Source organism: Moschus berezovskii, chromosome 4 (assembly GCF_049115385.1).
Source record: "Moschus berezovskii isolate FMDL1 chromosome 4, NW_MosBer_1.0, whole genome shotgun sequence".
In the NCBI taxonomy this organism is placed as follows: Eukaryota; Metazoa; Chordata; class Mammalia; order Artiodactyla; family Moschidae; genus Moschus; species Moschus berezovskii.
This window is the reverse complement of record NC_142463.1, coordinates 14,870,584-14,894,139: the sequence shown is the minus strand read 5'-3', so window position 1 is coordinate 14,894,139 and position 23,556 is coordinate 14,870,584. Positions and strand designations below refer to the sequence as shown.

General features: G+C 38.1%; 1 protein-coding gene across 1 annotated transcript in view; it reads right to left on the bottom strand.

Moving 5' to 3' along the window:
* The window catches only part of ZMPSTE24 (zinc metallopeptidase STE24), a 41,890-nt gene that overhangs the window by 11,203 nt on the left and 7,131 nt on the right, over positions 1 to 23,556 (bottom strand). Inside the window, exons 3-7 of the mRNA XM_055403068.2 lie at positions 20,495 to 20,581; positions 15,028 to 15,144; positions 14,340 to 14,492; positions 12,912 to 13,053; positions 8,245 to 8,429 (exon numbers count right to left, since the gene is read on the bottom strand). Of these exons, the coding sequence (XP_055259043.1) occupies positions 8,245 to 8,429; positions 12,912 to 13,053; positions 14,340 to 14,492; positions 15,028 to 15,144; positions 20,495 to 20,581 (684 nt within the window). The remainder of the gene's footprint in view (positions 1 to 8,244; positions 8,430 to 12,911; positions 13,054 to 14,339; positions 14,493 to 15,027; positions 15,145 to 20,494; positions 20,582 to 23,556) is intronic.

Genomic DNA, 23,556 nt, shown 5'->3' with positions numbered 1-23,556 from the left:
GGTACAGAGAGGTTAGCTAATTTTCCTATGGCCACAAAGCCAATAAACAGAAAACCTGGGATTTGAAGCCAAGTAGTCTGATGCCAGAGACCTGTGCTTTCAACTTTCATACAAGTATAGATAGAAAAATAAATTATTCAACATTTATCAAATAAATGATTTTTAGTTAACAGATATGTAATCATTTGTATATTGTTACAGTACTGCTTTTAAAATAAACATAAATGGTAGATGGTCATATGAATGACACAATATAATGTTTACAAAGCCAAATAAAACTCTCATTGTTTATAAACCTTCCAGGTTCAATTTAAATAGTGCCAAGACACAATGAACAACTTCTTATACACACACTCACATGTGCATACCCACATTCACTTACCAATACACATACACTCTGAAAAACATCTAAAAAATGATTAATAAGGTAAAACAAATATCCTTTTAAACCTACAGCTTAGTTTATTTTAAACTAAGGAAAAGCCAAAGCTGAGGAGCTGAAATTAACATTCCTTGTATAAAATTATGAATGGCTATACTCTGAGTCAAAGAGTGAGACAGAGGAAAAAAATGCTGGCAAAATGACCCAACTGTGTCAAGCTCACCTAAAGTGGAGAAAAAGAAAAGTCTCTTATTGAAATTAAAAAACAAGGGACTTCCCTGGTGGTCTAGGGGTTAAGACTCCATACTTCCACTGCAGGGGGCGTGGATTTGATCCCTGGTTGGGGAACTAAGATTCTGCATGCCCAATGGCATAAGCGGCAAAAAAAAAAAAAAGAAAGAAAAAAAATTCAAAAACATTATCTGCATGGACCAGAAAATGCCAAGTTGGCTTGGTAGCACTAGGGGCAACTGATAGAAGCAAATGCAAATGCTCTATTGAGGAATGTACCCTAAACCCAGACCCTTCAAGATTCCTGAAGATTAAGATCACTGAACTATTATGAATTTACAGTAAAAATTATCAAGTACTTCAGAAAACAAGCCACAGTAAGTAAGAGTTGGCAGAAACAATACGGGCTTACAGTGGCTCCTTAAGACTTCAGATAGTGGAACCATCAGATACAGAATATGAAATAAACATGTTTTATACAAAGAAGGGTGGGCTTCCCAGGTGGCGCTAGTGGTAAAGAACCTGCCTGCTAATGCAGGAGATGTAAGCGATGAGGATTCAATCTCTTGGTCGGGAAGATTCCCTGGAGAAGGGAATGACTACCCACTCCGGTATTCTTGCCTGGAGAATTCCATGGACAGAGAAGCCTGGGAGGTTACAGGCCCCGGGGTCCAAAGAGTCAGACACAGCTGAAGCGACTTAGCACAGCACACATACAAACAAGGGAACTAAAAACACGAGGAAGGAAAAAGAGGCTACCAGAAATGACTGATTTGAAAAAGAACCAAACAGAACTTTAAAACACAATGGACTGGTCAAAGAACAGACTAAATATAGCTAAAGAAAGAATCTATGAACTGGAATGTGGAGCTTCAAGAGACAAATTTAAAAGTGTCAGCATCTGTGGGAGACAGAATAAGATGGTATAACATTCATCTAATTGGAATTTCAGAAAGATAAACTGGGGAGAATGGGAAAGAAGCAATACTCAAAGGTATAATGGACAAAAAATTTTAAACTTTAGGAAAAGACATGAGTCCTTATAGGAGCCACAATATATCCCGAGCAGGACTGGGATAAAGTGCATACTTGCACAACACAAAAATCAAAGAGAAATCTTAAGAATAACCAGAAAGAACTACAAAATAAATAAGTAAAAGACAACTAAGCTCAAAGCAGACTTTTTCAACAGGAACAAAGGAAACCAGGACAAAACAGAATGGTATCTTTAAAGTGGTAGGATAGATAGTTGTCAGTCTTGAACTGGCATGAAGAATGAGAGCAAAATAAAAACAAAACCAGAATTTTCCAAAGAAATTTCTAAAGCATATACTTCCGGAAGAAGCAAAGTAATTTCTAAAAGGAAGGTGTGGGGGACTTCCCTGGTGATTCAGTGGTTAAGGCTCCATGCTTCCACTGCAAGGGACATGGGTTTGATCCCCGGTCAGGGAGCTAAGATAACACATGCTGCATGTAGCCAAAAGAAAGAAATGATAAATAAACAAGATAAAACTAAAATATAACATGAAAGGGGTAATTAGATCAAACTGCTTATTTAAGGTTCCTGGATTGTTTAGGAAGCAGTGAAGATATTGATATTTTAAGATTTTAGGCTTTGTGGGCATGATTTATTTTTAACAGCAACCATAAAAGAACAGTCACATGTGAACCTTCAAACCTAAATGAAAACTCAAATATAATTTTTAAAAAACCTTCCATCAGTTCTAAAAATAAAGCAGAAGGAGGTGTGTGTATGTTTGGGGTGGAGGTAGGGTGGGGGGATATGAAAAGGATAAAGCAGAAAAAAGGCCATGAAATAATTTGGCAGAAATAATTCAAAATATATCAGTAATCACAATATATATGAACAAACAAAGCTAGTCAAAAAAAAGATGTGTCAGTTTGGATTTAAAAGCAATTATAGCATGTATATTATCATAAGTGACCAGTCCAGGTTCAACGCATAAATTTTCCTCTGTTAAAAAAAATAAAAATAAAAATAAAATAAAAGCAATTATAACAACAAAGTATATCTATGTGTGGGACAAAGATACATGGTAAGGTTAAAAGAAAAAGAATGAAAGTGATATGACGATGGCTGCACAGTAAGAATATACTTAAAAAACACTAAACTGTACACTTTAAAATGGTTACAATGGTAAATTCTATCTCAATACTATTTTTAAAAAGTTAAAGGATGACATCCAGCAAATATTAACCAATAGGTATCTGGTGTCGCTGTATTAACACCAGACAAAATCAACTTAAAGGCAAAAAGGATTATTAAAGAAAGTCACAAAAGAATGATAAAAGATTCAATTTACCAGGAGGACACATAATTCTAAATATATATGTTCCTAAGGGGACAACAGAGAATGAGATGGCTGGATGGCATCACCAACTCTGTGGACATGAGTTTGGGTGAACTCCAGGAATTGGTGATGGACAGGGAGGCCTGGCGTGCTGTGATTCATGGGGTCGCGGAGAGTCGGACACAACTGAGCGACTGAACTGAACTGAATACTAACGCCTCAGGATATATTCATTCAAAATTATCAGATTTACAAAGAAAATCTGACAAATGTATCATAATAGAGAATGTTAACACATCATTATCAATTAAGACGTCAAGCAAATAAAATGTCAACAAAGATATAAAGGTTTAAACAAAATAATAAAAAAGCTTAAAAAAAATGCTTCATCTATGGGAGACTTATCAGTTCTGCAGCAAACAATAAGAGAATATATATCCTAGAAAGTGAAGGCTAACAGTTTTGAAATAAACTCCAGCTACCTAAAAGAGTGAAGTACAAATAGATGAACATGGAACTGATTTTGTTTTATACACCTTAGAAAAACACAACCTAAGAGTCGGACACGACTGAGCGACTGAACTGAACTGAACTGAACTGAATGGGAACACAGGCAGCAAAATACTGGAATCGAGATACTCTACCAGTTTTCCATTTCTTCACCAATTCCTCATTTTTAAGGAAAATGACCACTTAAAAACGAGGCTGGGTAGATTCATGAAAAAGAGGGATAGATTAAAAGTGATTGGCAAGACAGCTTTTACATTTACTATCTCTTTTCCTTTTAAACATCAGAATCTAGGTCAGAATATACTTGGTAGAGAAAGTAAAGAAAAGAATGAGCTAACTAGCCTAGTTTCTTAAATGGCTAAGAGACACGTGCACCTGTACCTTCAGGGAATGGCCATCAAGAGGGAAGAACAGAGCACTAATTAATACACATCTATTCTAAGGGGGAAATTAAGAGATGCAACTGAAGATTTCCACACAAAAATATTCATTGCAAGAATATTTTTAACATCAAAAACCTGGAAACAATCCATATACCCAGTAAGAGGAAAAATGATTTTTAATAAAAAAAAACAAATAGATATAGTAAGATGTTTATGGTTAGTTGGATTACTCATGTTTTCTAATTTATCTATTACTTTAGTAATAAACAAAATAGGCTGCTATGTTTAATAATAATGATAACCGTTTCCATTCATTAAATGACCTATGTACCAGACATTGTTTTATTAGATATTTTACAAACAGTTCATTAATCTCCACTACTACAAGGCAGCTATCATCAGCCTCATTGCTTCTTAATCTGAACTATGAAATAATTCTTTTATAAAACAGTAGTTCTCTATTAGAAAACATAGGCTCTTTTATATTGGTTTGATGTCTGGGTTTAGAAAGCTATTCAGAACTCCACAGAGTCATGTTCAAAGATATGAAATGACAAGAGCTTAAATAAGTGTCATTTTTTGAAAAAATGAAACTTGTTTATTTGTGGAAGATTCTTAGATAAAACTGGATTTTCTTTTCTTCCCATGCTAATTTCACATATAAGAAAAAAATAAGTATATTTCTCTTTTCTATAGCACTTTCCTTTTCATAAAATAAAATTCACATGCTGATTCATTTGATCCTTACAACAGCAAGCTGGGCAAGATGGGAAGTATTATCTTCATTTTAGAGACAGTGGACTCCAGGAAGTTAAAATGTCTTATCATGCTAATAAGCAGTGGGTAAAACCCAAACTCACACCTCCGGATCTTGTTCTCTCTATTATACTTATCAACTGGTAAGACATTCACATGACCCTAGCTCTTGCTGGGGAAATTACTTGTTTTCTTCTATAAAAGGAGAGTTTTTATATATTTAAATTTTTCCTTTCACTTAAAATGCTTTTGAGACAGGTTGTTCCAATTACTGAATTTGTCCTCTGAAGGATAAACTGGAGGGAGAAAGTTTCCTCAAATTGAAACACTTTATCCTCTCTACACTATCCAGAGGTAAAACCATTTCTGCATTCCCCACTGTGTTGTATCAATACATAGTAGGTGTACAGTAGCAGGTGCTGAATAAACCACTATGTCCTAAACTTCTGCCACACTTGTATATTTGCTATGTGATTATTTAATATATTTTAAAAAATAAATTCACTTTTTAAAACTTAGCCTTATCCCAAATGACAATTTTCATGAAATCATGATACACTAGTTTGATCTTTTTCCTAATATACATTAATACACATATAGCCATTCAAATCTCAAATATTGCTATCCTACCAAAATCACCTCACCTGTATACATGCACTGAAAAGCAACACATGAGATTTGGGTCAATCTTTGACTTTCTCCTTGTCTCCATAATAGCAATCACTGTAAATCCTTTAAATCCATGTTTTATTATGACTACACTTATTCTGACCTCTCACTCTAGTGGTGGCCCTTAATTCATGCCTATCTTGGTTATCTAGATGCAGTAAGTCCCTAGCAGTTCCCTTCGCCTCTAATCTTTGCTCTATCATATATGTTGCCATCAAATCTTAAACTTCCTAAAACAAGCTTTGTCCTCTTTCTCCCAAGGGATCCTCCTGCATTGCAGGCAGATTCTTTACCATCTGAAACACCAGGGAAGCCCCTGGCCTCTACCCAAATCAATCGAAACTTTCCAGGTCACTGAAAACAACCACTAGAATGTCTTCAGGAAGAAGTACTTTACAAACTGGTCCTGGCCTACCTTTCTATCTGCTTCTACAAGAATCCATTTATTCATTAGTCTTAGAATAGCCATTGTGCAGTTGTTTTTATAGCTTTATTCATTATATACCTTCATTCTGAAAAGCTCCAGCCCCAAGTCGAAATTCTGCCTAGTTCAAATATCCTCTCTTTTAAGAAATCCGTCTATTAGAATCTGCATTCATTCCTTAATTCTACAAGTCACACTATTTCAGCCACTTATTAACCACCCCCTACCTTAAACTACAAGCCGTATCTAGTCTCCTCTACTACAGGTTCTCTAGGGCAGGACTATAAATTACTGGAGTAATTTATACATAGATGCTAAAATATTTGCATCTGGACTTTCTCGTGGTACAGTGGATAAGAATCTGCCTGTCAAAGCAGGGGACACTGGTTCAACCCCCGGGCTGGGAAGATTCCACATACTGAGGAGCAATTAAGCCTATATGCCACAACTACTGAAGTCTGTGCTCCACAACGAGAGGAGCAATGAGAAGGCTGCCCACCACAGCAAAGAGCAGCCTCGACTCGCCACACCTAGACAAAGCCTGCATGCAGCAATGAAGACCCAGCACAACCACAAATAATTTTTTTTAATTTTAAAAAATAAAATTTTTGCAGCTATCAATGAAATAAAGCAGACTCTGCAAGAAGCTAGCAAAATAACTCAAACTCCATTCAACACAGTTCAAAACACTAACCTTTTCTAAGGTCTCAACCAAAGAATACTGTTCTTATAGATACTGTGTAATTGTGTGTTAAGTCACTTCAGTCGAGTATGACTCTTTGTGACCCCATGGCTAGTCCACCAGGCTCCTCTGCCCACGGGATTCTCCGGGCAAGAATCCTGGAGTGGGCTGTCATTTCCTTCTCCAGGGTCTCATAGATACCAAAGGCCAGTAATTTCATTAGATTGCTTGAAACCAGCGGACCACTATCTAACACACAGGTCTGGCTAGAGTCATCTACCCTGTATGTAGACACCACTTCAGCAGGTTGACTTGCTGAACATGCATGATTCCCCAGTGTTCTTACCTGGTTACTCTTTCTGGACTTCAGTTTTCCTATCTATAAGATGACCTTAAGAGCTCTTTCTAGCTTAAAATCCTATGATCCTTGGTTAAGCCAAAATGACTTTTATCCCAATAGCCTGATAAAATAAATCTACTTAAAAAAAAAAAAAAACCAATCCAAAGAGTTAACCCTCATCCAATGCTATTTAACCCCTTCACATTTTGTTCCATCTAGATATTTATAACAGTCCAGGCACTCTATTAGACCGTCTCTTTAAAATCAAAACAGATGCTCAATGATAATAGTTTTTTCCACTGGTACTCAGAGTACACAGGTTTTTCACATATATTATTTCATTTAATCTTCACAACCCTAAAAGGTAGGCATCTTTTTCTCAGTATTTTTCAACTAGCAGTGATCTTGCCTCCTCTCTCCCAACCCTGGGGACATCTGGGAATATCTAGTGACATTTTCCATTGTCAGAATTGCTGGGAAAGGAGAGACTGATACTGGCACCTGGTAGGGAGAGGCCAAGGATGCTGCTAAACATCTCATAAGGCATAAGACAGCCTCCCACAGTGAAAAACTATCTGGTCAAGATGTCAATAGTTTCAAGATGAGAGACCCTGCTGGCATTGTCTATCAGTTAAGAAATCAAAGATTTAGAGAGCTTAACTTATTTGCACAGTTACACAGATCTCAAATCATCTCTGAATGCCATCAAAGCCAATGGCACGTCCCATCACATGTGCAACTACTAGAGGCTGTTTCTGATTAAACATGTATTGTTTTCTTCCCCATTTAGTCTTGGTATACTTTAGATTTTGCTAGTTACCATCAGTTGACCTCATCTAGGAGAAGATTCACAAGAATCTTTCTCAGACTATAAGGTCAGGTTAAAGAAATGTCTTCTCTCACGCTCCCACTGCAGCCAGTATATATTTAGCTTCGCTGCACCAACCACAATATGAGGCTGTGCTTGTATGACTTTCTCCCCTTTAGACTATAAGCTCCTTGACAGCAAGGTTTCCCTCTTTGTTTCTGAATTCCAAAGAAAGTATCTCAGCAGAGTTTATAATTCATAAATGTTTGTTAAGCAAACAAAAGAAAACTGACCAAGTTACACAGTATACTCCAAAATGCACAGCTACTAAGTGACAACCAGGATTCAGATTTAAGTCTCTCCATCGCCAAAGCCTATAATTACTACATCTCAGTGAAGTTAAAAACGAGATGATTATTATCTCCTCTTTATCCTGTCTGTGGGAATTCTTCAATCATAAACATATCAGGAATTATATATAAAGTCCCTGTTTTAAAAAGTTTATCATCATACAAATTTTCCTATCTGATACTTGTGAACATTCTGTGAAAGCTTGAAAGGTAGTTAACATGTAACAACAGTGATATTCTTTCCCAAATACCACAATTATAAAGGGGCAGTTATATTTTTATTTGATAGTCTCCCTGAGTTCAACACTCACTACATAGAAATTAAGGTTATTTTGAGCTGTCACAGAAACTGTTTATAAAAACTAAGCCAGGGTCTCTTAGGAAAAGAAGAACTCACTTTAACTTTAGCTTTTATTTCTTCACTGTCCCCTTCTCCATCATTGCGGGGTTCCATGCCAGACTCCTCCTGGATGTCTTTGTTTAGTACAGAATACTCTTCTAGTAGAGTGTCAAACAAAACTATTCGCTTGTTCTTGAAGAAGCCATAAAAATAAGCATTGCTGTGGGAAGAGCGTTTAGATCCTAAGGAAAAGACAGTTCAAAGCATGGAAAATAATTAAAAAGTCTGGGGTCTTTTGGAGAGATGCCTAGAAACTGAATTACTGGAAAGGACGTTAACATTTTCAAATGGTTTAATATCTGAAAAATATTATATCAACATAAATCACCACCAGCAGTGGAGAGTATCTGTTTCTCTTCAGTCTTAACAACAAATATTTATGCTCATTGCAGCTTTCTAACAATAAATAAATAAATAAAGCCTAAATATCCAATGGTCGTGGAATGACTCAATTATGATAAAGTTATGAGTTGGAATTTTAAGCAGTCAGAAAAAAACTATACTTTTAAAATATTTTAACAAGATAGGAAAAGCTCACCAACATACTGAAAAGGATATAAACCTTGTGTACACAAAGCTCCATTACTGTTGTGAAAAAATGCACATGTAAATAGAAAAGCCTAACACAAGCCTATTAAGAAATATATTAAAATTCTGAAGTGTTTATTACTGGCTTATAGAAACATGGATTTTTGTTCCCTCCTTTATACTTTCTTCTCTTCCAAAGCTTTTAAAGTAAGTATACTTATTTAATCAGAAAAAATTAAAACTATCTTAAAATCAACTGGAAAAAAAAGCCCTAAATTTTTAGCAGTGGCTAACAGTAGCTAAACTATGGTTGATATTTATTTTCTTCTTTATATTTTTATTTTCATTATATTTTATGTTCTGCCATGTGCAGTGAATTTACTGGTTAACAATAAACTTTAACTTCCAATCTTGGCTCTGCCATGTATTATTTGTATAAATGCAAAAAACTTTAATTTCTTTAAGCTTTATTTTCCTGTTTATGATATGAGGTTAGGACTTTTTGGTTTGATTGCCTGGAAGTTAAGAGCCAAACATGTGGTCCAATTTTATCAATGATATAGGATCTTAGCATCTGGAAAATTGTGTTATCTGCATCTTATATTTCTATCTCATTTCTATCTTTCCTAATTTTTTAATTAATTAAAAAATATTTCTTAGAAGTTACCTGAAGCTATCTGTGGAAGCAGGCAGATAAGCAAAACAAAATTAACGTCTTAGTATCTCCCACTGGCCCAAGGATCTCAAAGTATGGCCCAAAGAATGCCTACACCAAAATCACCTACAGGTATGTCTGGGAATGGGGCCAAGGAATCTTTTAACAGATTCTCCAGGGAATTCTTATACTCACTAAAGTTTAAGACCATAAGCTCTTGTATCACTGTGCCTTGCATGTAGCATTTATTCAATAATGCTTGTTTACGGAACAGATTTATCGTACCATTTGAGGTATGAAGGAATGTTTCTGAGAATCCTGAACACCAAAATGTCCTATGTGATTGCACGGCACTGCCAGCTGTCTATTCATCTTCTGTTTATGATGTCTTATCTTAATCAACCTCTCAGCAGCATCTGATACAGTTGACCATTCCCCCCTTGAAACACTTCCTTCTCTTACCCAAAAGAAACACCATCTTCTCCTCATTTTCTTCCTACCTCAGTGCTCTCTCCTCCTCAGCCTCCTCTGCCCACTCTTCCCCTCAGCTGACCTTGACCTGAGCCCCCCTTCTCTTCTCTGAATGCCTTCATCCATGGAAGTACCTGCATGCCAGGTACTTCTCAGACCACGATGTCCAGCCCCGGCCTCTCCCTAGAACTCTCGACTCATATATCCAGCTGTCTATTTGACAAGCCTACATCTCCACAAGGATGTCTATAGTGCATCTTTGTTGTTTATAGTCTCACATGTCATTTTCTCCCTGCCCAGTATTAGAATCCCCTTGCAGAGTTTAGGGAATTTAGCATCATGCAAGCCTTGTGAGAGATTGCTCCTCATTTAAGAAATCCAAAAAAGCTGCTTGCCCAGCCTCCTAACAGCTAGCCCAGTGCCCTGGCTCAGTCCATCAGATGCACCCACTGGGGACTCTGAATAGTAGCTAATTACACAAGGAAGCAGGACAGTGAGAAATTGATTCTGCAGGTGGTAGTGGGAGGGTGTTAGAGATGCAAACTGCTAAACTCCAACAGCAGTGTCCTCACCAGACTGGTTCTTCAGGGTGATTCTGAGTTCCTAGTCTCCCAGTGAAGAGCCCATTTCTCAAGTTTGGCAAATTTAACTTTCCTGTGACCTTGTGATTTATCAAATATTATTTCAATAAGGAATTTTCCATGTTAAATTAGCCATAGTTGGTTTCTGTGGCTGACTTCTACTGCTTGTAGAACTCTGGTAGATATTCAATAGGTATCTCAAATTATAACACACCTAGCAGAACTTCAGCTCTCACACACTTGTTCTTCTCCCAATTTTTTCCCATCTCGGTAGCTTACCATTTATCCAACCGCTTAGGCCAAAAATCTGTCATTACCTTTGAGGTCTCTTACTCCCTTATTCCTTTACATGTCATCTATTATCAAATCCCAGCAACCCTACCTCTAGAACACATCCTCAATACCCCCACTTCTCTCCACCAATTACTACTGTTGCTGTGGTTCAGTCGCTAAATTGTGTCCAGTTCCTTGCAACCCCATGGACTGTAGCCCACTAGGCTCCTCTGTCCATGGGATTTCACAGGCAAGCATACTGGAGTGGGCTGCTATTTCTACCTCCAGGGAATCTTTCTGATCCAGGGATCGAACCCAGGTCTCCTACATTGGCAGGTGGATTCTTTACCACTGAGCCATCAGAATAGACTACTCTAGTCTAATTAACCATTCTCTCCTCCTGAACGGCACCAGCCTTCTAACTGCTTACCCTGCTTTTACTCTTGTCTCCCTACCAACTTCTCTATATGGCAACCTAAGATAGGTTAAAAAGTAAAAACCAAGGCCATGTCACTGTCCTGCCTAAAACCTTCCATAGCTTTATCTGTGGACTGAAAATTCAAGATTCTTAACCTGATCTACAAAGGCCTATGGGGTCTGACTCTTGCCTACGTCTCAGATTTCATGTCCAAACACTTTCTTGCCATGCAGCAGCCACACTGGACTTTTTTCTGTTTCTTGAAGACACCAAGCTCTGGAAGTCTCCCCATGGATGGCTCCTTCCTTCAGATCTCAGTTTAAATTCATTTGCTTGAAGAAGTCTTGTCTAGTGACCTAATCTAAAGTATCTACTCAGTCATTCTTCGTCACTTCACGCCAGTTTCATTCTCTGTGCAGTACTTGCTCTCTGATATTTTCTGAGAGCAAGACTACTAGCTTTTCACTTGGTTTTTTCTTTCAGTTTACAAATCCATAATATGTGTTGCTACTGTTAGTGACAACATTCATTCACTCAAAATATTTTTGAGGATTGTTACCATTATTAACAACAACAAAAACATGCATTACAGATGAGTAACTTCTGTTTAGAAGAGGTAAGCTCCCCAAAGTCACAAGGGACTGTATCACAGACCTAGAATTTAAACCCAAGCCTACTGCCTCCAAAACCTGACCTCTGAAATGCTACCCCCACCTACTCAAATCTTGATTTTCCCGTAAAGTCCCATATAACCCTCCATAAAGCCTTCTCTATTTCAGCTAAAATCATATAGTACTGATAGTATACTTCACATATCTTCTCAATTACCTCTATTGTCACAGCATTAGCATTCACATTTTCTGATTATAACTTAAGTGGTCGGCAACTTAGGTTGCTCCCTCAGTAAAAGTGCCTCAGAGATTGTTCTACTATACTCATCATTGTGCTACTAGTTTAATATTAATTAAAAGAATAATAATCTCAGAGGCTAAAGAAGTAGTATGCATTGGCTTATTTTTCTACCATTTCCCCATAGACATGTTCCAATTGTGCCTTCAGTTGGCCACCAAATGTCTAAGATTTCTTTACTCTTCTGGTTTCTATTAATTCATCTTTGCTTGATGAAAGACTCCTTGAGACTTTAGTAGTCTTACACAAGCTAACATAGATAGCGTAACTCTCAAAAGTAGTCATCAGAAAAGCAGAATATAACTAATATAAAGTACTCAGTGGTACCAGCCTTGGGTAATTTGCAGGTGAAATCAGAGTCTAGCAGAACACTGGAAGTCTTCTTGGGGGAGATAAAGCCAATAACACTGGTTTTGTTTCCAAGCCCCCAAACCAGTGCCAAATGGAATCTGACAAAGCAAGAGTCCAATTCCATTACCTAAAGAAGTCAGGTAGGTAACAGAAGTGAATAAATCAGTCTAGTATCATGACATAACAAGGAGTGAAAAAGGCCTTGGGCCAGAAGTAACAATACTGCAAAGCCAAACAAACGCAGCTAGAGGCAAGAGCAGGATTTGGCATCAGGCCACCAGTTTCTATCCCTGGACTATGTTATCAATTCTTATAAATCTTCAAAAGCCAAAATGGGAAATCCTAATCTTTAAATAACAAAAACAAACAACCCTCCCCCTAAACCAACTGATGTACTCTTTTATTAAAGTTTTAAGAATAAAGGACTCAACTAAAATAAATTACTCAAATAAAACCTTCTTATCCTAGGGAGTCTTACCTTCAACAACATACACCTTAGTCAAAGGGAAGTCAATACTCTTTGCCATGACTTCAATTTCTTGTTTCAGCTTTCCCTCAGGAAGAGGGGTGAATTTGTCAAATAAAGGGGCAATGTAATCAGCATAGATGGTGACAAGCACCTGAAAAGCAAATGTTAGAACAACCTGATTATGTCCTTAAAGAGAAACTCACTATAAAAATTCAATACAAAAACAACTATGTAATTCCCAGCCCTGAAAACAGGGACCTTATCTTATTTGTTCTGGTATTCCCAGTCCCAAATGGTACCAGACAGTAAGCATTTAATATGTGTTTGATGAAATAAATCAAAATGAGTAGTCCCTAGAACATAATAATTAAGAAGCCAAATGGTCTGTTCAAAACTATCTTGGGTATTTCTGACACTTCATAAGCCCATCATAACTTGGAATTCTTTCAGGGTAATCATAACAGACTTGAAGTGTTTGCTAAAAAAAGAACTACTAGAGCTTAATTTGCCTGCTAACACTAATGACTTGCAGTTCACAGTTGTACACACTGGCTGAAACAGCACTTCTTTAAGCATTTTGGGAGCATTTCTTGTGCTCTCTTTCCTCTCATTTCAGTTAGCCATACAACATATATTTGTAAGTCCAACTAGCACCCGTTTTGCAGTTATAATCCACTGGCTGGAAGTGAAGCGGCAAGCATCATGGTAACCTCATCATGAGTGCAGTTGAAGCGCTGATAGGTGGTATTTTCTGGGGGCGGTTAATAGACCATTTTGATTGTGTTGTGCCATGAAGCAGTTTAGAATTTGGGAAAGAGAAGAGGAAAAGAAGACGTGAGGCAGGGATAATGGGGGAGAGGAGAGGAGAAAGGGGAGGGAGGAGGATGAGAAGGAAGAAGAGGGAGCTATGGGGGAGAGAAGGGAGGAGACAGGGAGAAGCGAGGGGCACAGGGGACGGAGAAGAAAAGGCAGAAGGAAAAGGGAGGAAGGGAAAGGCGGGGGAAGGAGGGCAAAAGAAAGCAAATACAGTTATGCTTTCTTCTTCTTATCCCACTTTCATCTATTCTCTCTTCAAAATATCCACGGTTTTTAGACACTGGGGCTCAGTTAAGGGTCATCAAAATTGTCAGTCATCACTCTGGTGGCAACTCACAAATGCACAGCCCCAAACTGCCTGACAACTGGATAATTAAAAGCAACTAACAACTAGCGTCTAGAATCTGTAAGAGTCAGTATAAGGAGAGGAAAATCTATGGTCAGAGTCAGCTCTCCTATTTCTATAGCTAAAAGCAGAAAACAAAAGGGGAATTTATACGAGCACCTATTTATATTTCTTCTGCTTCTTAAGAACCGTATAGATGCTAACAAAGATGAAATCACAGTTATCTCACCAAGGTACACTTTGTAAAGGAAAATCGAAACAAAGATTTCACTCACCAGAGACACAACTAGCGTGAACAGCCAGGCATAAATAAAAAAATAGTCTCCTCCAATTTTAATAATGTAAAGTAGAAGTGAAGACACAGGTAATAAAATGCACTGAGTCACAACAAATTTCTTGATCGCATCTTTCATGAAGAACCCCAAAGTCTGAAAAAATAAAAAGTCATCACAAGAAACTAAGAAACTGCTTTTAAAATAATGAGTGAATAGAAAGGATACATTATTAAAGCAATTTTAAAAATCAAAAGGCAGTCATATAAAGACTATATGACAACAGGTAGCCCAAAACAATAAGTCAATGCCTTGCATTTTACAGTTTAAAATAAACTTATTTAAATGTTATTAGCTGAAAAACACTAGATGTTAGTAGTAGAATTTATGGCAAGACCTTAAACTATGATCTTTACCATATCTGCCGTTCCTTTTTTCTAGATTAATTCAAGCTGTAAAATAGCAAATTGTTGTTGCTGTTAGTCACTCAGTCGTGTCCAACTCTTTGTGGCCCCATGGACTGTAGCCTGGCAGGTTCCTCTGTCCATGGGATTGTCCAGGCAAGAATACTGTAGTGGGTTGCCATTTCCTTCTCCAAAATATCAAATTATGTTTTAATTACTACCAGCAGAGGACAAAAGCACAAAAGATCTTCACACTGAAAAGAGAACATTTGCATTCTCTATTTTACCTGTTGATTGAAACCATGTTTTTCTTCTATCACAAAAGTATTATAAAGACTCCATGGCAAACCAGTCAATGCACTGAAAAGTGTAGCCAACAGCAGAAACACCAAGGACTGAGTGATCTAAACACAAGAGGGAAAAAGGCAGTTTTTTAATATTAATTCATTCCTCAAACAAATTACTAGGGAACAAATCAATGAGTATACACTAAGTACTTACTATAACTCAAGCAAAGTGCTTGATTCTATGGGTAACACAAGGTCTAAAACATCACCTCCACCCTCAGGGCTTATTTGTAAAATAGGGAGGCAATAAAATACTTCTTTTTTAATTACACGGGCACCACATGAAAGTTAACTTGAAGTCATACAGACAAAATGGTTAAAAGAACTTAAAAAATGAGAGACAGCCACATATGCTAATGAATTCAAGAGGCTTACAAAGCTGATGAGTCTGGGAGTGCTACTCTGAAGAAAGAGATATATTAGTGGAACAGAAGAGAAAAAGAGAAATTCCACAGAATTTGTAAAAGCAAGGAGAAAGAAAAGAGCATCCTGAAAGCGAAAGATGACAAGATGATGGGCCTGGAGAAACATAATGGAGCATCAAAAAAGCTGGGCCAGGGCATGTAGGGCAGAGTGTGCTGAAATTTTCATAGAGCGCAAATCCAATAGAGACAATTTTTCTCAAGGATTCCTTTCATTGCCTTTACAACAGATCCTTAGGAAATCAAAAGCTAAGAACTGCCTCATTTCTCTTCACAAACATTTTCCTATGACAGTGGAAGATAAGGACTAATTAGCATAAAGGGACTTGTGGGGAGGGGGAAAGGGCAATGAAGCAGACAGAACCCTCTATTTCCCTCCCACCACATTATCACTCTCCCTCTTACTCCCCAGTGGACAACTGAATTCTTTCTTTTTTAAAAAAAATTAATTTTTTGCTGTGCTGGGTTTTCATTGATGTGTGGGTTTTTCTCTAGTTTCCGTGAGCAGGGGCTATTCTCCAGTTGCAGTGTGTGAGCTTCTCATTGCAGTGGCTTCTCTTGTGGAGCACAGACTATAGAGCTTGCAGGCTTCAGCAGCTGCAGCAGGTAGACTCAGTAGTTGCAGCTCACTGGCTCTAGAGTACGGGCTCAATAGTTGCGGTCGGTACTTGGGCTCAGTTGCCCCAAGGCATGTGGGATCTTCCTCGACTAGGATCAAACCTATGTCTCCTACACTGGCAGGCAGATTCTTATCCAATGTGCCACTAGGGAAGCCCCTAAAACTGGATTCTTTTAAATGGGAGTATACCACCAAAGCATATTTGATTTGTTAGTAAAGATGCAGCCACTATGTTTCTAAACATAGAAAAAGGGAGAAGGGAAGAGGAAGAAAGGAGATTTGGCTACAACATACAGGTGATTTATTTCAGCATTTGTCCCCAAATGGGAAATGAGATATTTTTTAAAAAAAACAAAACAGATTCCAGGACCTTCTTCAAAACTACTGAGTCAGAATCTCATCTTCAAAAAATATAACCATATTAAATAACAGAGCATAATGTAATCTTGGTATAGGATATGCTTGCTGCAACTTCTGAAGCCCACAAGCTCCAGAGCCCATGTGCCACAACTAGAGAGTCTGGGTGCTGCAAAAAAGATACCGCGTGTGATGTAGCCAAATAATTAATTAATTAATAAGTCTAATTCCCTAATCACTGGGCTTACTTCCCCCTTAAACACTAAGATTCCAAGGGTGCTTTATATTATTTTGCCTTAAACACTAAAACAGCCAGCACCTTTCCCTGCCTATTGTCAATCCCTCCCCTTCTAATCCATCCTACATACACACCAGATTAATCTAAAATGCCACTTCTCTACTTAAAAAATTTGTAATGGCTCTAAAAGACTGCAAACTCATTACGCTTTTAACAATTTTCATAATCCAATCCCAAAATGCTACTTTTCACTACTCTTTTCTAAGACCCTTCCACTCCTAACAGGTAACTGTAAGCTAGTATTTAGAAAGATGATTGAGTTAAGGAAGATATTAATACTCTAGTTGAAAAAAGGTGTGACAGTCACACTGGGAAAATTGGAGAATACACAAACACCAGGACCTTTTCTTAGAAGACCCCTAATTATAACTCAGAAAGGAGAAAATATCTTAGAAACAAGATCTACTGGGCAGTGAGGGGAAAGGGTTTTGACTTATAGCTTCTCAAAGGCAACAAGATCTGGGCTCTAGCCCCATAAGTGAATAACTTAAGGTTCCAGGACACAGAACATTATAAAGTCCTGTGCCATGAGGGTGGAGTGATCCAGACCAAAATGGCCTGATGGCACACTTCACCTCTTGTCTGAGATGAACCTACTCATTCCAGCTCATATTCATAACGTGGCAACAGAACTCTGGAGTATTCTGAGTCTTTAAGTTGAGCACTTGCTGGAAAAGGCTGGGCCAAATCTCACTGTCAAAAAGTACAGACACTAATTAGGAGACCACTTGCTGGTATTCTTGAAAGCAGAAAATAAATGCAAGTCACTCAGTCGTGTCTGAGTCTTTGCAATCCCCTGGACTATACAGTCCATGGAATTCTCTAGGCCAGTTTACTGGAGTGGATAACCCTTCCCTTCTCCAGGGGATCTTCCCATCCCAGGGATCAAACCCAGGTCTCCCACAATGCAGGCAGATTCTTTATCAACTGAGCTATCAGGGAATCCCAGAAAGCAGAAAGTCCTGTCAAAAAACACACTACTTATACCTAAGGAGATGTTGAGGTCCACCTAGTTCTCTTCTTTTTTTAGTGAAAAAATTGGTCTTCATTATGTAAGAAGTACATGCTCATTACTGAATTTTCTTGAGAGATAAGCAAAAATAAGGAAATAAAAATTGCCAAAATTCTCTCCAGAGGAAACTACTTTTCAAATTTTGGTATGTACTAGTTCAGGTTTCTTATAGATGTGAAACCTGTCTACAACAATGGACACTTCTATATGCAATCAAGAAAAATTGAACCAACTTAAATATTCATCACTAGGACACTAGTTATATGAAAAATCTGTATTGATATTCACATACTTTTACTTTCATATGCTGCTTCATTACTGACTTCTCCAGTCAACAATAAGTTATATGAAATAATAGTACAATAATATTTTCTCCCTGTCCAACTGGCAAAAATAAGAATATCATGTATATGATAAGTACTATTGGGATCCAAGAAAGAGGTATTTTAGTACTTCATATACTATGAAAAAACAGAAACCAAGAAGAGCTGTTTTAGGTAAGAATTTGGTCAGCTCTTTCCTCTATACCATGTACATTAGATGTGAATTTCAATACCAATCTTTCATTTCTTTACTTTCTTTTTTTTTAAAGTATTTATTCATTGGGCTGCATCAGGTCTTAGCTATGGTACACAGGCTCTTTGTTGCAGCCTGCAGGCTTCTCTCCAGTTGCAGCACATGAGCTTCAGAGCACACGGGCTCTCCAGGCGTGTCACACACAGGCTTAGTTGCTTCACGGCATGTGAGATCTTCCCAGAGCAGGGATGGAACCCAAGTCCCCTGCACTGGAAGGCAGACTCTTAACCACTGGGCCACCAGGGAAGTCCCTATACTTTCATCTTTGTTGGCCAATTCCCTCTTCCAGTGATCCATCTTTGTAAAATGTCATGTGGGTTTACAGCTGGGAGACAGGAGACAACACAACTGCACACTCTGAATCACTGAACAGCAGTTGGGCAGTGACCCAGCCACTGGCAGAATTTGAAGAGTGATGTGATCAGTCACTGTATGAGCATCTGTTATTTGCACAGTGATCTGTACACTGAAGAGCTAGCAGGGAACTTGTACTTTATGCAGTTACACACATAACATATTGTGGTTAAGTGAAATTTGAAACTGCTGAGGGGCTGGTGTTATTAACTAAACCAGGGAAACTGAAATGCATGTATATCAGAATGGTGCAGAGTAAGGACTGCTGCCAGCACCAGGCACCCATCAGAGAAATGAAGATCTATATACACAGACAGAAAGAGAGCGCTAAAACACTGTTAAATGCAAAGATAATGTCTAAGAACATTATATAAAAAACTTCCTGTTAAGGTAAGGAATATTTTTATATGTATGTATATAGATTGGGTTCATTAATTAAACAAATATTTATGAAGTACCTACTCTGTGACTAGCATTGTTCTAGGCACAAGTCACAGCAGTGAAGAAAACATGTAACGTCTCTGTCCCCTTATAACCTAAAAGTTTTGTCAGGGTGATAGATCAAAAGTAAACAAATAAACAATAAGATAAATGGAGGGCTTCCCTGGTGGCTCAGACAGTAAAGATAAATGCAGACAGTGGTAAATGCATTTGTAAAGAAAATAAAATAAGGTGATGTGCCTCACTAAACAGTGACAGAAGGATGATATTTTAGCTGATAGGAGTCAAAGAAGGCCTCTGAGGAACCATTCATGTTTACAGAAAACCATCTTAAACTGTTTACAAAACAATGCAGAGAACAAGCAAGTAAACAGCAATAGTGCCATGGCAGGTCAGGACATGTCTACAAAGATACAGATACATCACAGGAAGAAGAGGTCTTAAAAGAGTTTGGCTTCCTTAGAAAATGGTATACAAAAAAGCGACTCAGGATAAGCTGAACTAAAGCCCAAGGTACCTACACACGTCATGCTGAAGAGATGCCTTGTTTCAAATAAACAGGAAGGAGAGAACAGACCAATTACTGAGAAAAAGTCAAAAACAGTGTCCCAGCATCCATTACAGGCAAAGTCTCAGGTCTAAGGCTTTGATTCCAACACTGTACCTAGAATTCCCAGAAGAGTGGGCTGCCAACTCAAGGAGCTCAGTGGAGATACTAGGAGATACATTCTGTCTCTGCTGAAAGTATCTGCTATACACATGTAGCACAGGGATCTGCTTAGCATAAGTTCAACAAAATTCATGCTTGACTTTTCACTGATTGCACAGAGCAGTTTCTAAGAATCAGCTGCCTACCCAGAGGCTACATTACCTAGCTCCCTTGCATCTGAGACTAAATGACTGGTTCACCAATGAAATGTGAATGCCAAGGACAGGTATCACTTCGGAGCCAAGGCAGTTAAGAAGGGGATGCACTTTCTCCACCCTCTCATTCCTTCTGCCTGCTGGATGCAGAGAACATAGGGGCACTTAGGGAGTGGCAGAGCCAGATAAGAAGAGACTGGATCTCTGGCTTACCACATAAAAGGATGTCACCTGCTGACTCCCAAAATACTCACACTGGACTATTATGTGATTGAGAAATAAACTACTGTGATAAGCCATTGAAATTCTGGAGTTTACCATAGTAATGTGCATTATCTTAACGTAAGTGGATGAGAACTACACAGAGAAGCCTTCGTTAGATAGAGGCCAAAAAATTAACTTGAGCAGAAAGCTGGCCAAGGAAGAAGAAAAGACCGACAAATATATGCTAATGAATGACATACCTCATATTCTGGTCCAAAGCCAGCATAACCACAGAAGCGCCCAGAGAGTCTCCAGAGGTACGGAATTCCTCCAAAGAGAAGAATAAGCTGTAAAACAAAGTATATGTTGGTCACATTTAAGCAGTTCTAGAAACTACCATATTAGAGTATGTTAAAAAAAAAAAAAGAGAGAGAGAGACCTATCTTATTTAGGATAAAATACACATTTAGACAAATAGAAACCAACTGAGATTCTAAGGTTAGACTGTTAAGCAAAAGTTTTTCGCCTATACATTTTATATGGATGAATTGTATATGTTATTTTATCTCAATAAAGCTGTTTAGAGAGAGAGAGGGGAAAAAAAAAAACTTTTGTCAAAAGACCACAAAAGACCTTAAGAATCAGGAACTAAGCTTAGAATGACTGAGTCAACTTATCAAAAATCCTATGAGTGACAGAAATGGGATTTAAGCCAGGCTCTATGGCTCCATAACTGGCTTCTCCTTGAAAGGAAACAGCTCTCTTGGTTAGGACAAAGTATTAGTACTGGTATAACTAAACATGTCCACCTACCAAACTGGGGGACACAATAGGCTATCAGAGCCATCTCGATAAGGAAAAAGTGAATCCTGAGGTGGGAATCAGGGTTTCACAGGAGTACGCCCCTTTCTCAGCACCACCCTTTGTCATGAGCAGATAAAGTGAACAGAGATATTCACCAAACCAAAAAGACATATGAATGAGGGAGTAGCTCTTAAAAATGTGAAAAGAATATATGCTTACGAAACATGGCTTTTCACAACAGATACCAAGTTTGTAGAAGCACTTTGGCCAAGAGGAGTCAATATATTGTTTTTTCACCCATGGAGCCTTGGAAACACAATGATCACACTCATTGGTTAGACGCACAATATTCCCATCCATTCAGACATGGTTCCTTGTGGCTTTGAGAATTTGGGGTATTATCATATATTGCACAGGTGTCCTTCCAATCCACTTTCCATTTCTATATATGTATCCATAAATAACATAGTGGTTTGGTGCTAGTGGTATTGTTTCATTGCTAAGTCATGTCTGACTCTGTCTGACCCCATGGACTGTAGTCTGCCAGGCTACTCTGTCCATGGGATTTCCCAGGAAAGAATCCTGGAGTGGGTTGCCATTTCCTTCTCCAGGGGATCTTCTCAACCCAGGGATCAAACCTGCATCTCCTGCCTGGCAGGAGGATTCTTTACCACTGCAGCCACCAGGGAAGCCTAATATAGTGGTTTACCTATGATTTTTAAGAATATATATAAATGAGATCATATTGGATCTATCATTCTACAACTTGCTTTTTACACTCTACATCTCTTTAGATCCGTATGTGGTGAGTTTTAACTTTATTTGGCATTATCAGCCTGTTCTCTAAGGTGTTTATACCAAATTACACTCCCATTAGAGCATTCCTGTTTTCCCCACTATCTCACTCATACTTGATCTATTCATCTTCCAGATTTTTAAAAATATTTATTTGGCTACCTCAGGTCTTAGTTGCAGCACGTGGGATCTTTTGTTGCGGCACACGGGCTCAGTAGTTACGCTATGTGGGCTTAGATGCCCAGTGGCATGTGAGATCTTAGTTCCCCAAGCAGGGATTGAACTCACATTCCTGCACTGCAAGGCGGATTCTTAACCACTGGACCACGAGAGAAGTCCCCATCTTTTGGAGTTTTACAAGTATGCAGGGGATTGATATAATACCACAGGTTTCAAATATGGTCTCTGGAACAGCATCAGCATTGCCTGGGAATCTGTTAGAAATATGTCTCCAGCTCCACCCTAGAACCAGAATCAGAAACTGGGAGAGGGGCCCGAGAGCCAGTCTCCAGTTATATGTGATGTACAACCAAAGTCTGAAAATCACTATTTCAATAAACTGCTTTTTAAAAGTGAGGCACCCTTAACTCTACATCCATCATTTCCATTTTAACTAACTCAATCTTGGATATAAACTATTTTCCCAGAGGACATGCTTTGGCACCACTCTATGTGGTATATGCTCCACTTGTAGAACTAATTGACTTGGAATGGCATTTCCTTCATCCTATTCTCAGTACTAATAAATAATGCAGAATCAAGGATTTATAATGCTTTGGGGAAAAGGTTGGAATACCTATGATTAAAAGTCCAGCTATTAAGTATGTATCACGGGTAGCTTTAATATGAACTCTGAATGCATTTGGAAACAGCTATTGCTAATGTTGTTTAGCACGCTTTGGGGAACGAAAAACAAAACACAGCCAAGAGTAAAGTTTCTCTGTATAGATAGGATGTCCTTTAAAAAGAACTAATGATGCCAAGAAAAACAAGTCACCTGCTTTCACATATACTATTTCACTAAAGCCTTGAAAAGCACCCAGGCTAGGGAGCACAGTAATCTCTATCTTATAGATAAGGCGACTGACACTCAGAAATGTTAAAAGTAACTTGCCCAGAGAAACCCAATGACTAAGTCATTGCTTTGTGTTGAGTACTGTACTAATTGCTTCATTTATATTATCTTACTCAGTCCTTGCCACAAACCATATGAAATACGATATTAATCTATCTGCTTCTCATCTTAAAAGAGCAGAAAAAACGAGACTCAAGGAGGATGAACTGCTCACTCAGAAGTGATCAGAAATTAGGCTACAGTTTGAAATTTTTCCACTCTGCCCTACTCTACTCCCCAGCCATTCCATTTCTTGAGAGGGCTCTTTAGTGACACCTATGAGATATCAGGAAAGTTTGTCTCAGAGAGGGGGAACATTTTATATCTGGGTGCTCTGTCACATTTGTGTGAACAGTGGCATCTGTTAATTGGTCACATGGGCCTCTTACGTTCCCTTGGGTAGAAAGTAGCACAGCAAAAAAAAGTCTAATTTAATCTTTTTACTTTTTCTTTGTGACCAAAGCTTACAAACCAATTAATTTTAATCAACACAATGGGAACTAATGAACTTGCTTTCAAACAGAAGAGGACTTAAAAGTAACACAAAACACTTCTTATCTAATGGCAAATATAGTTTACTAATTCCCCAAGGATACATTTACTATATCC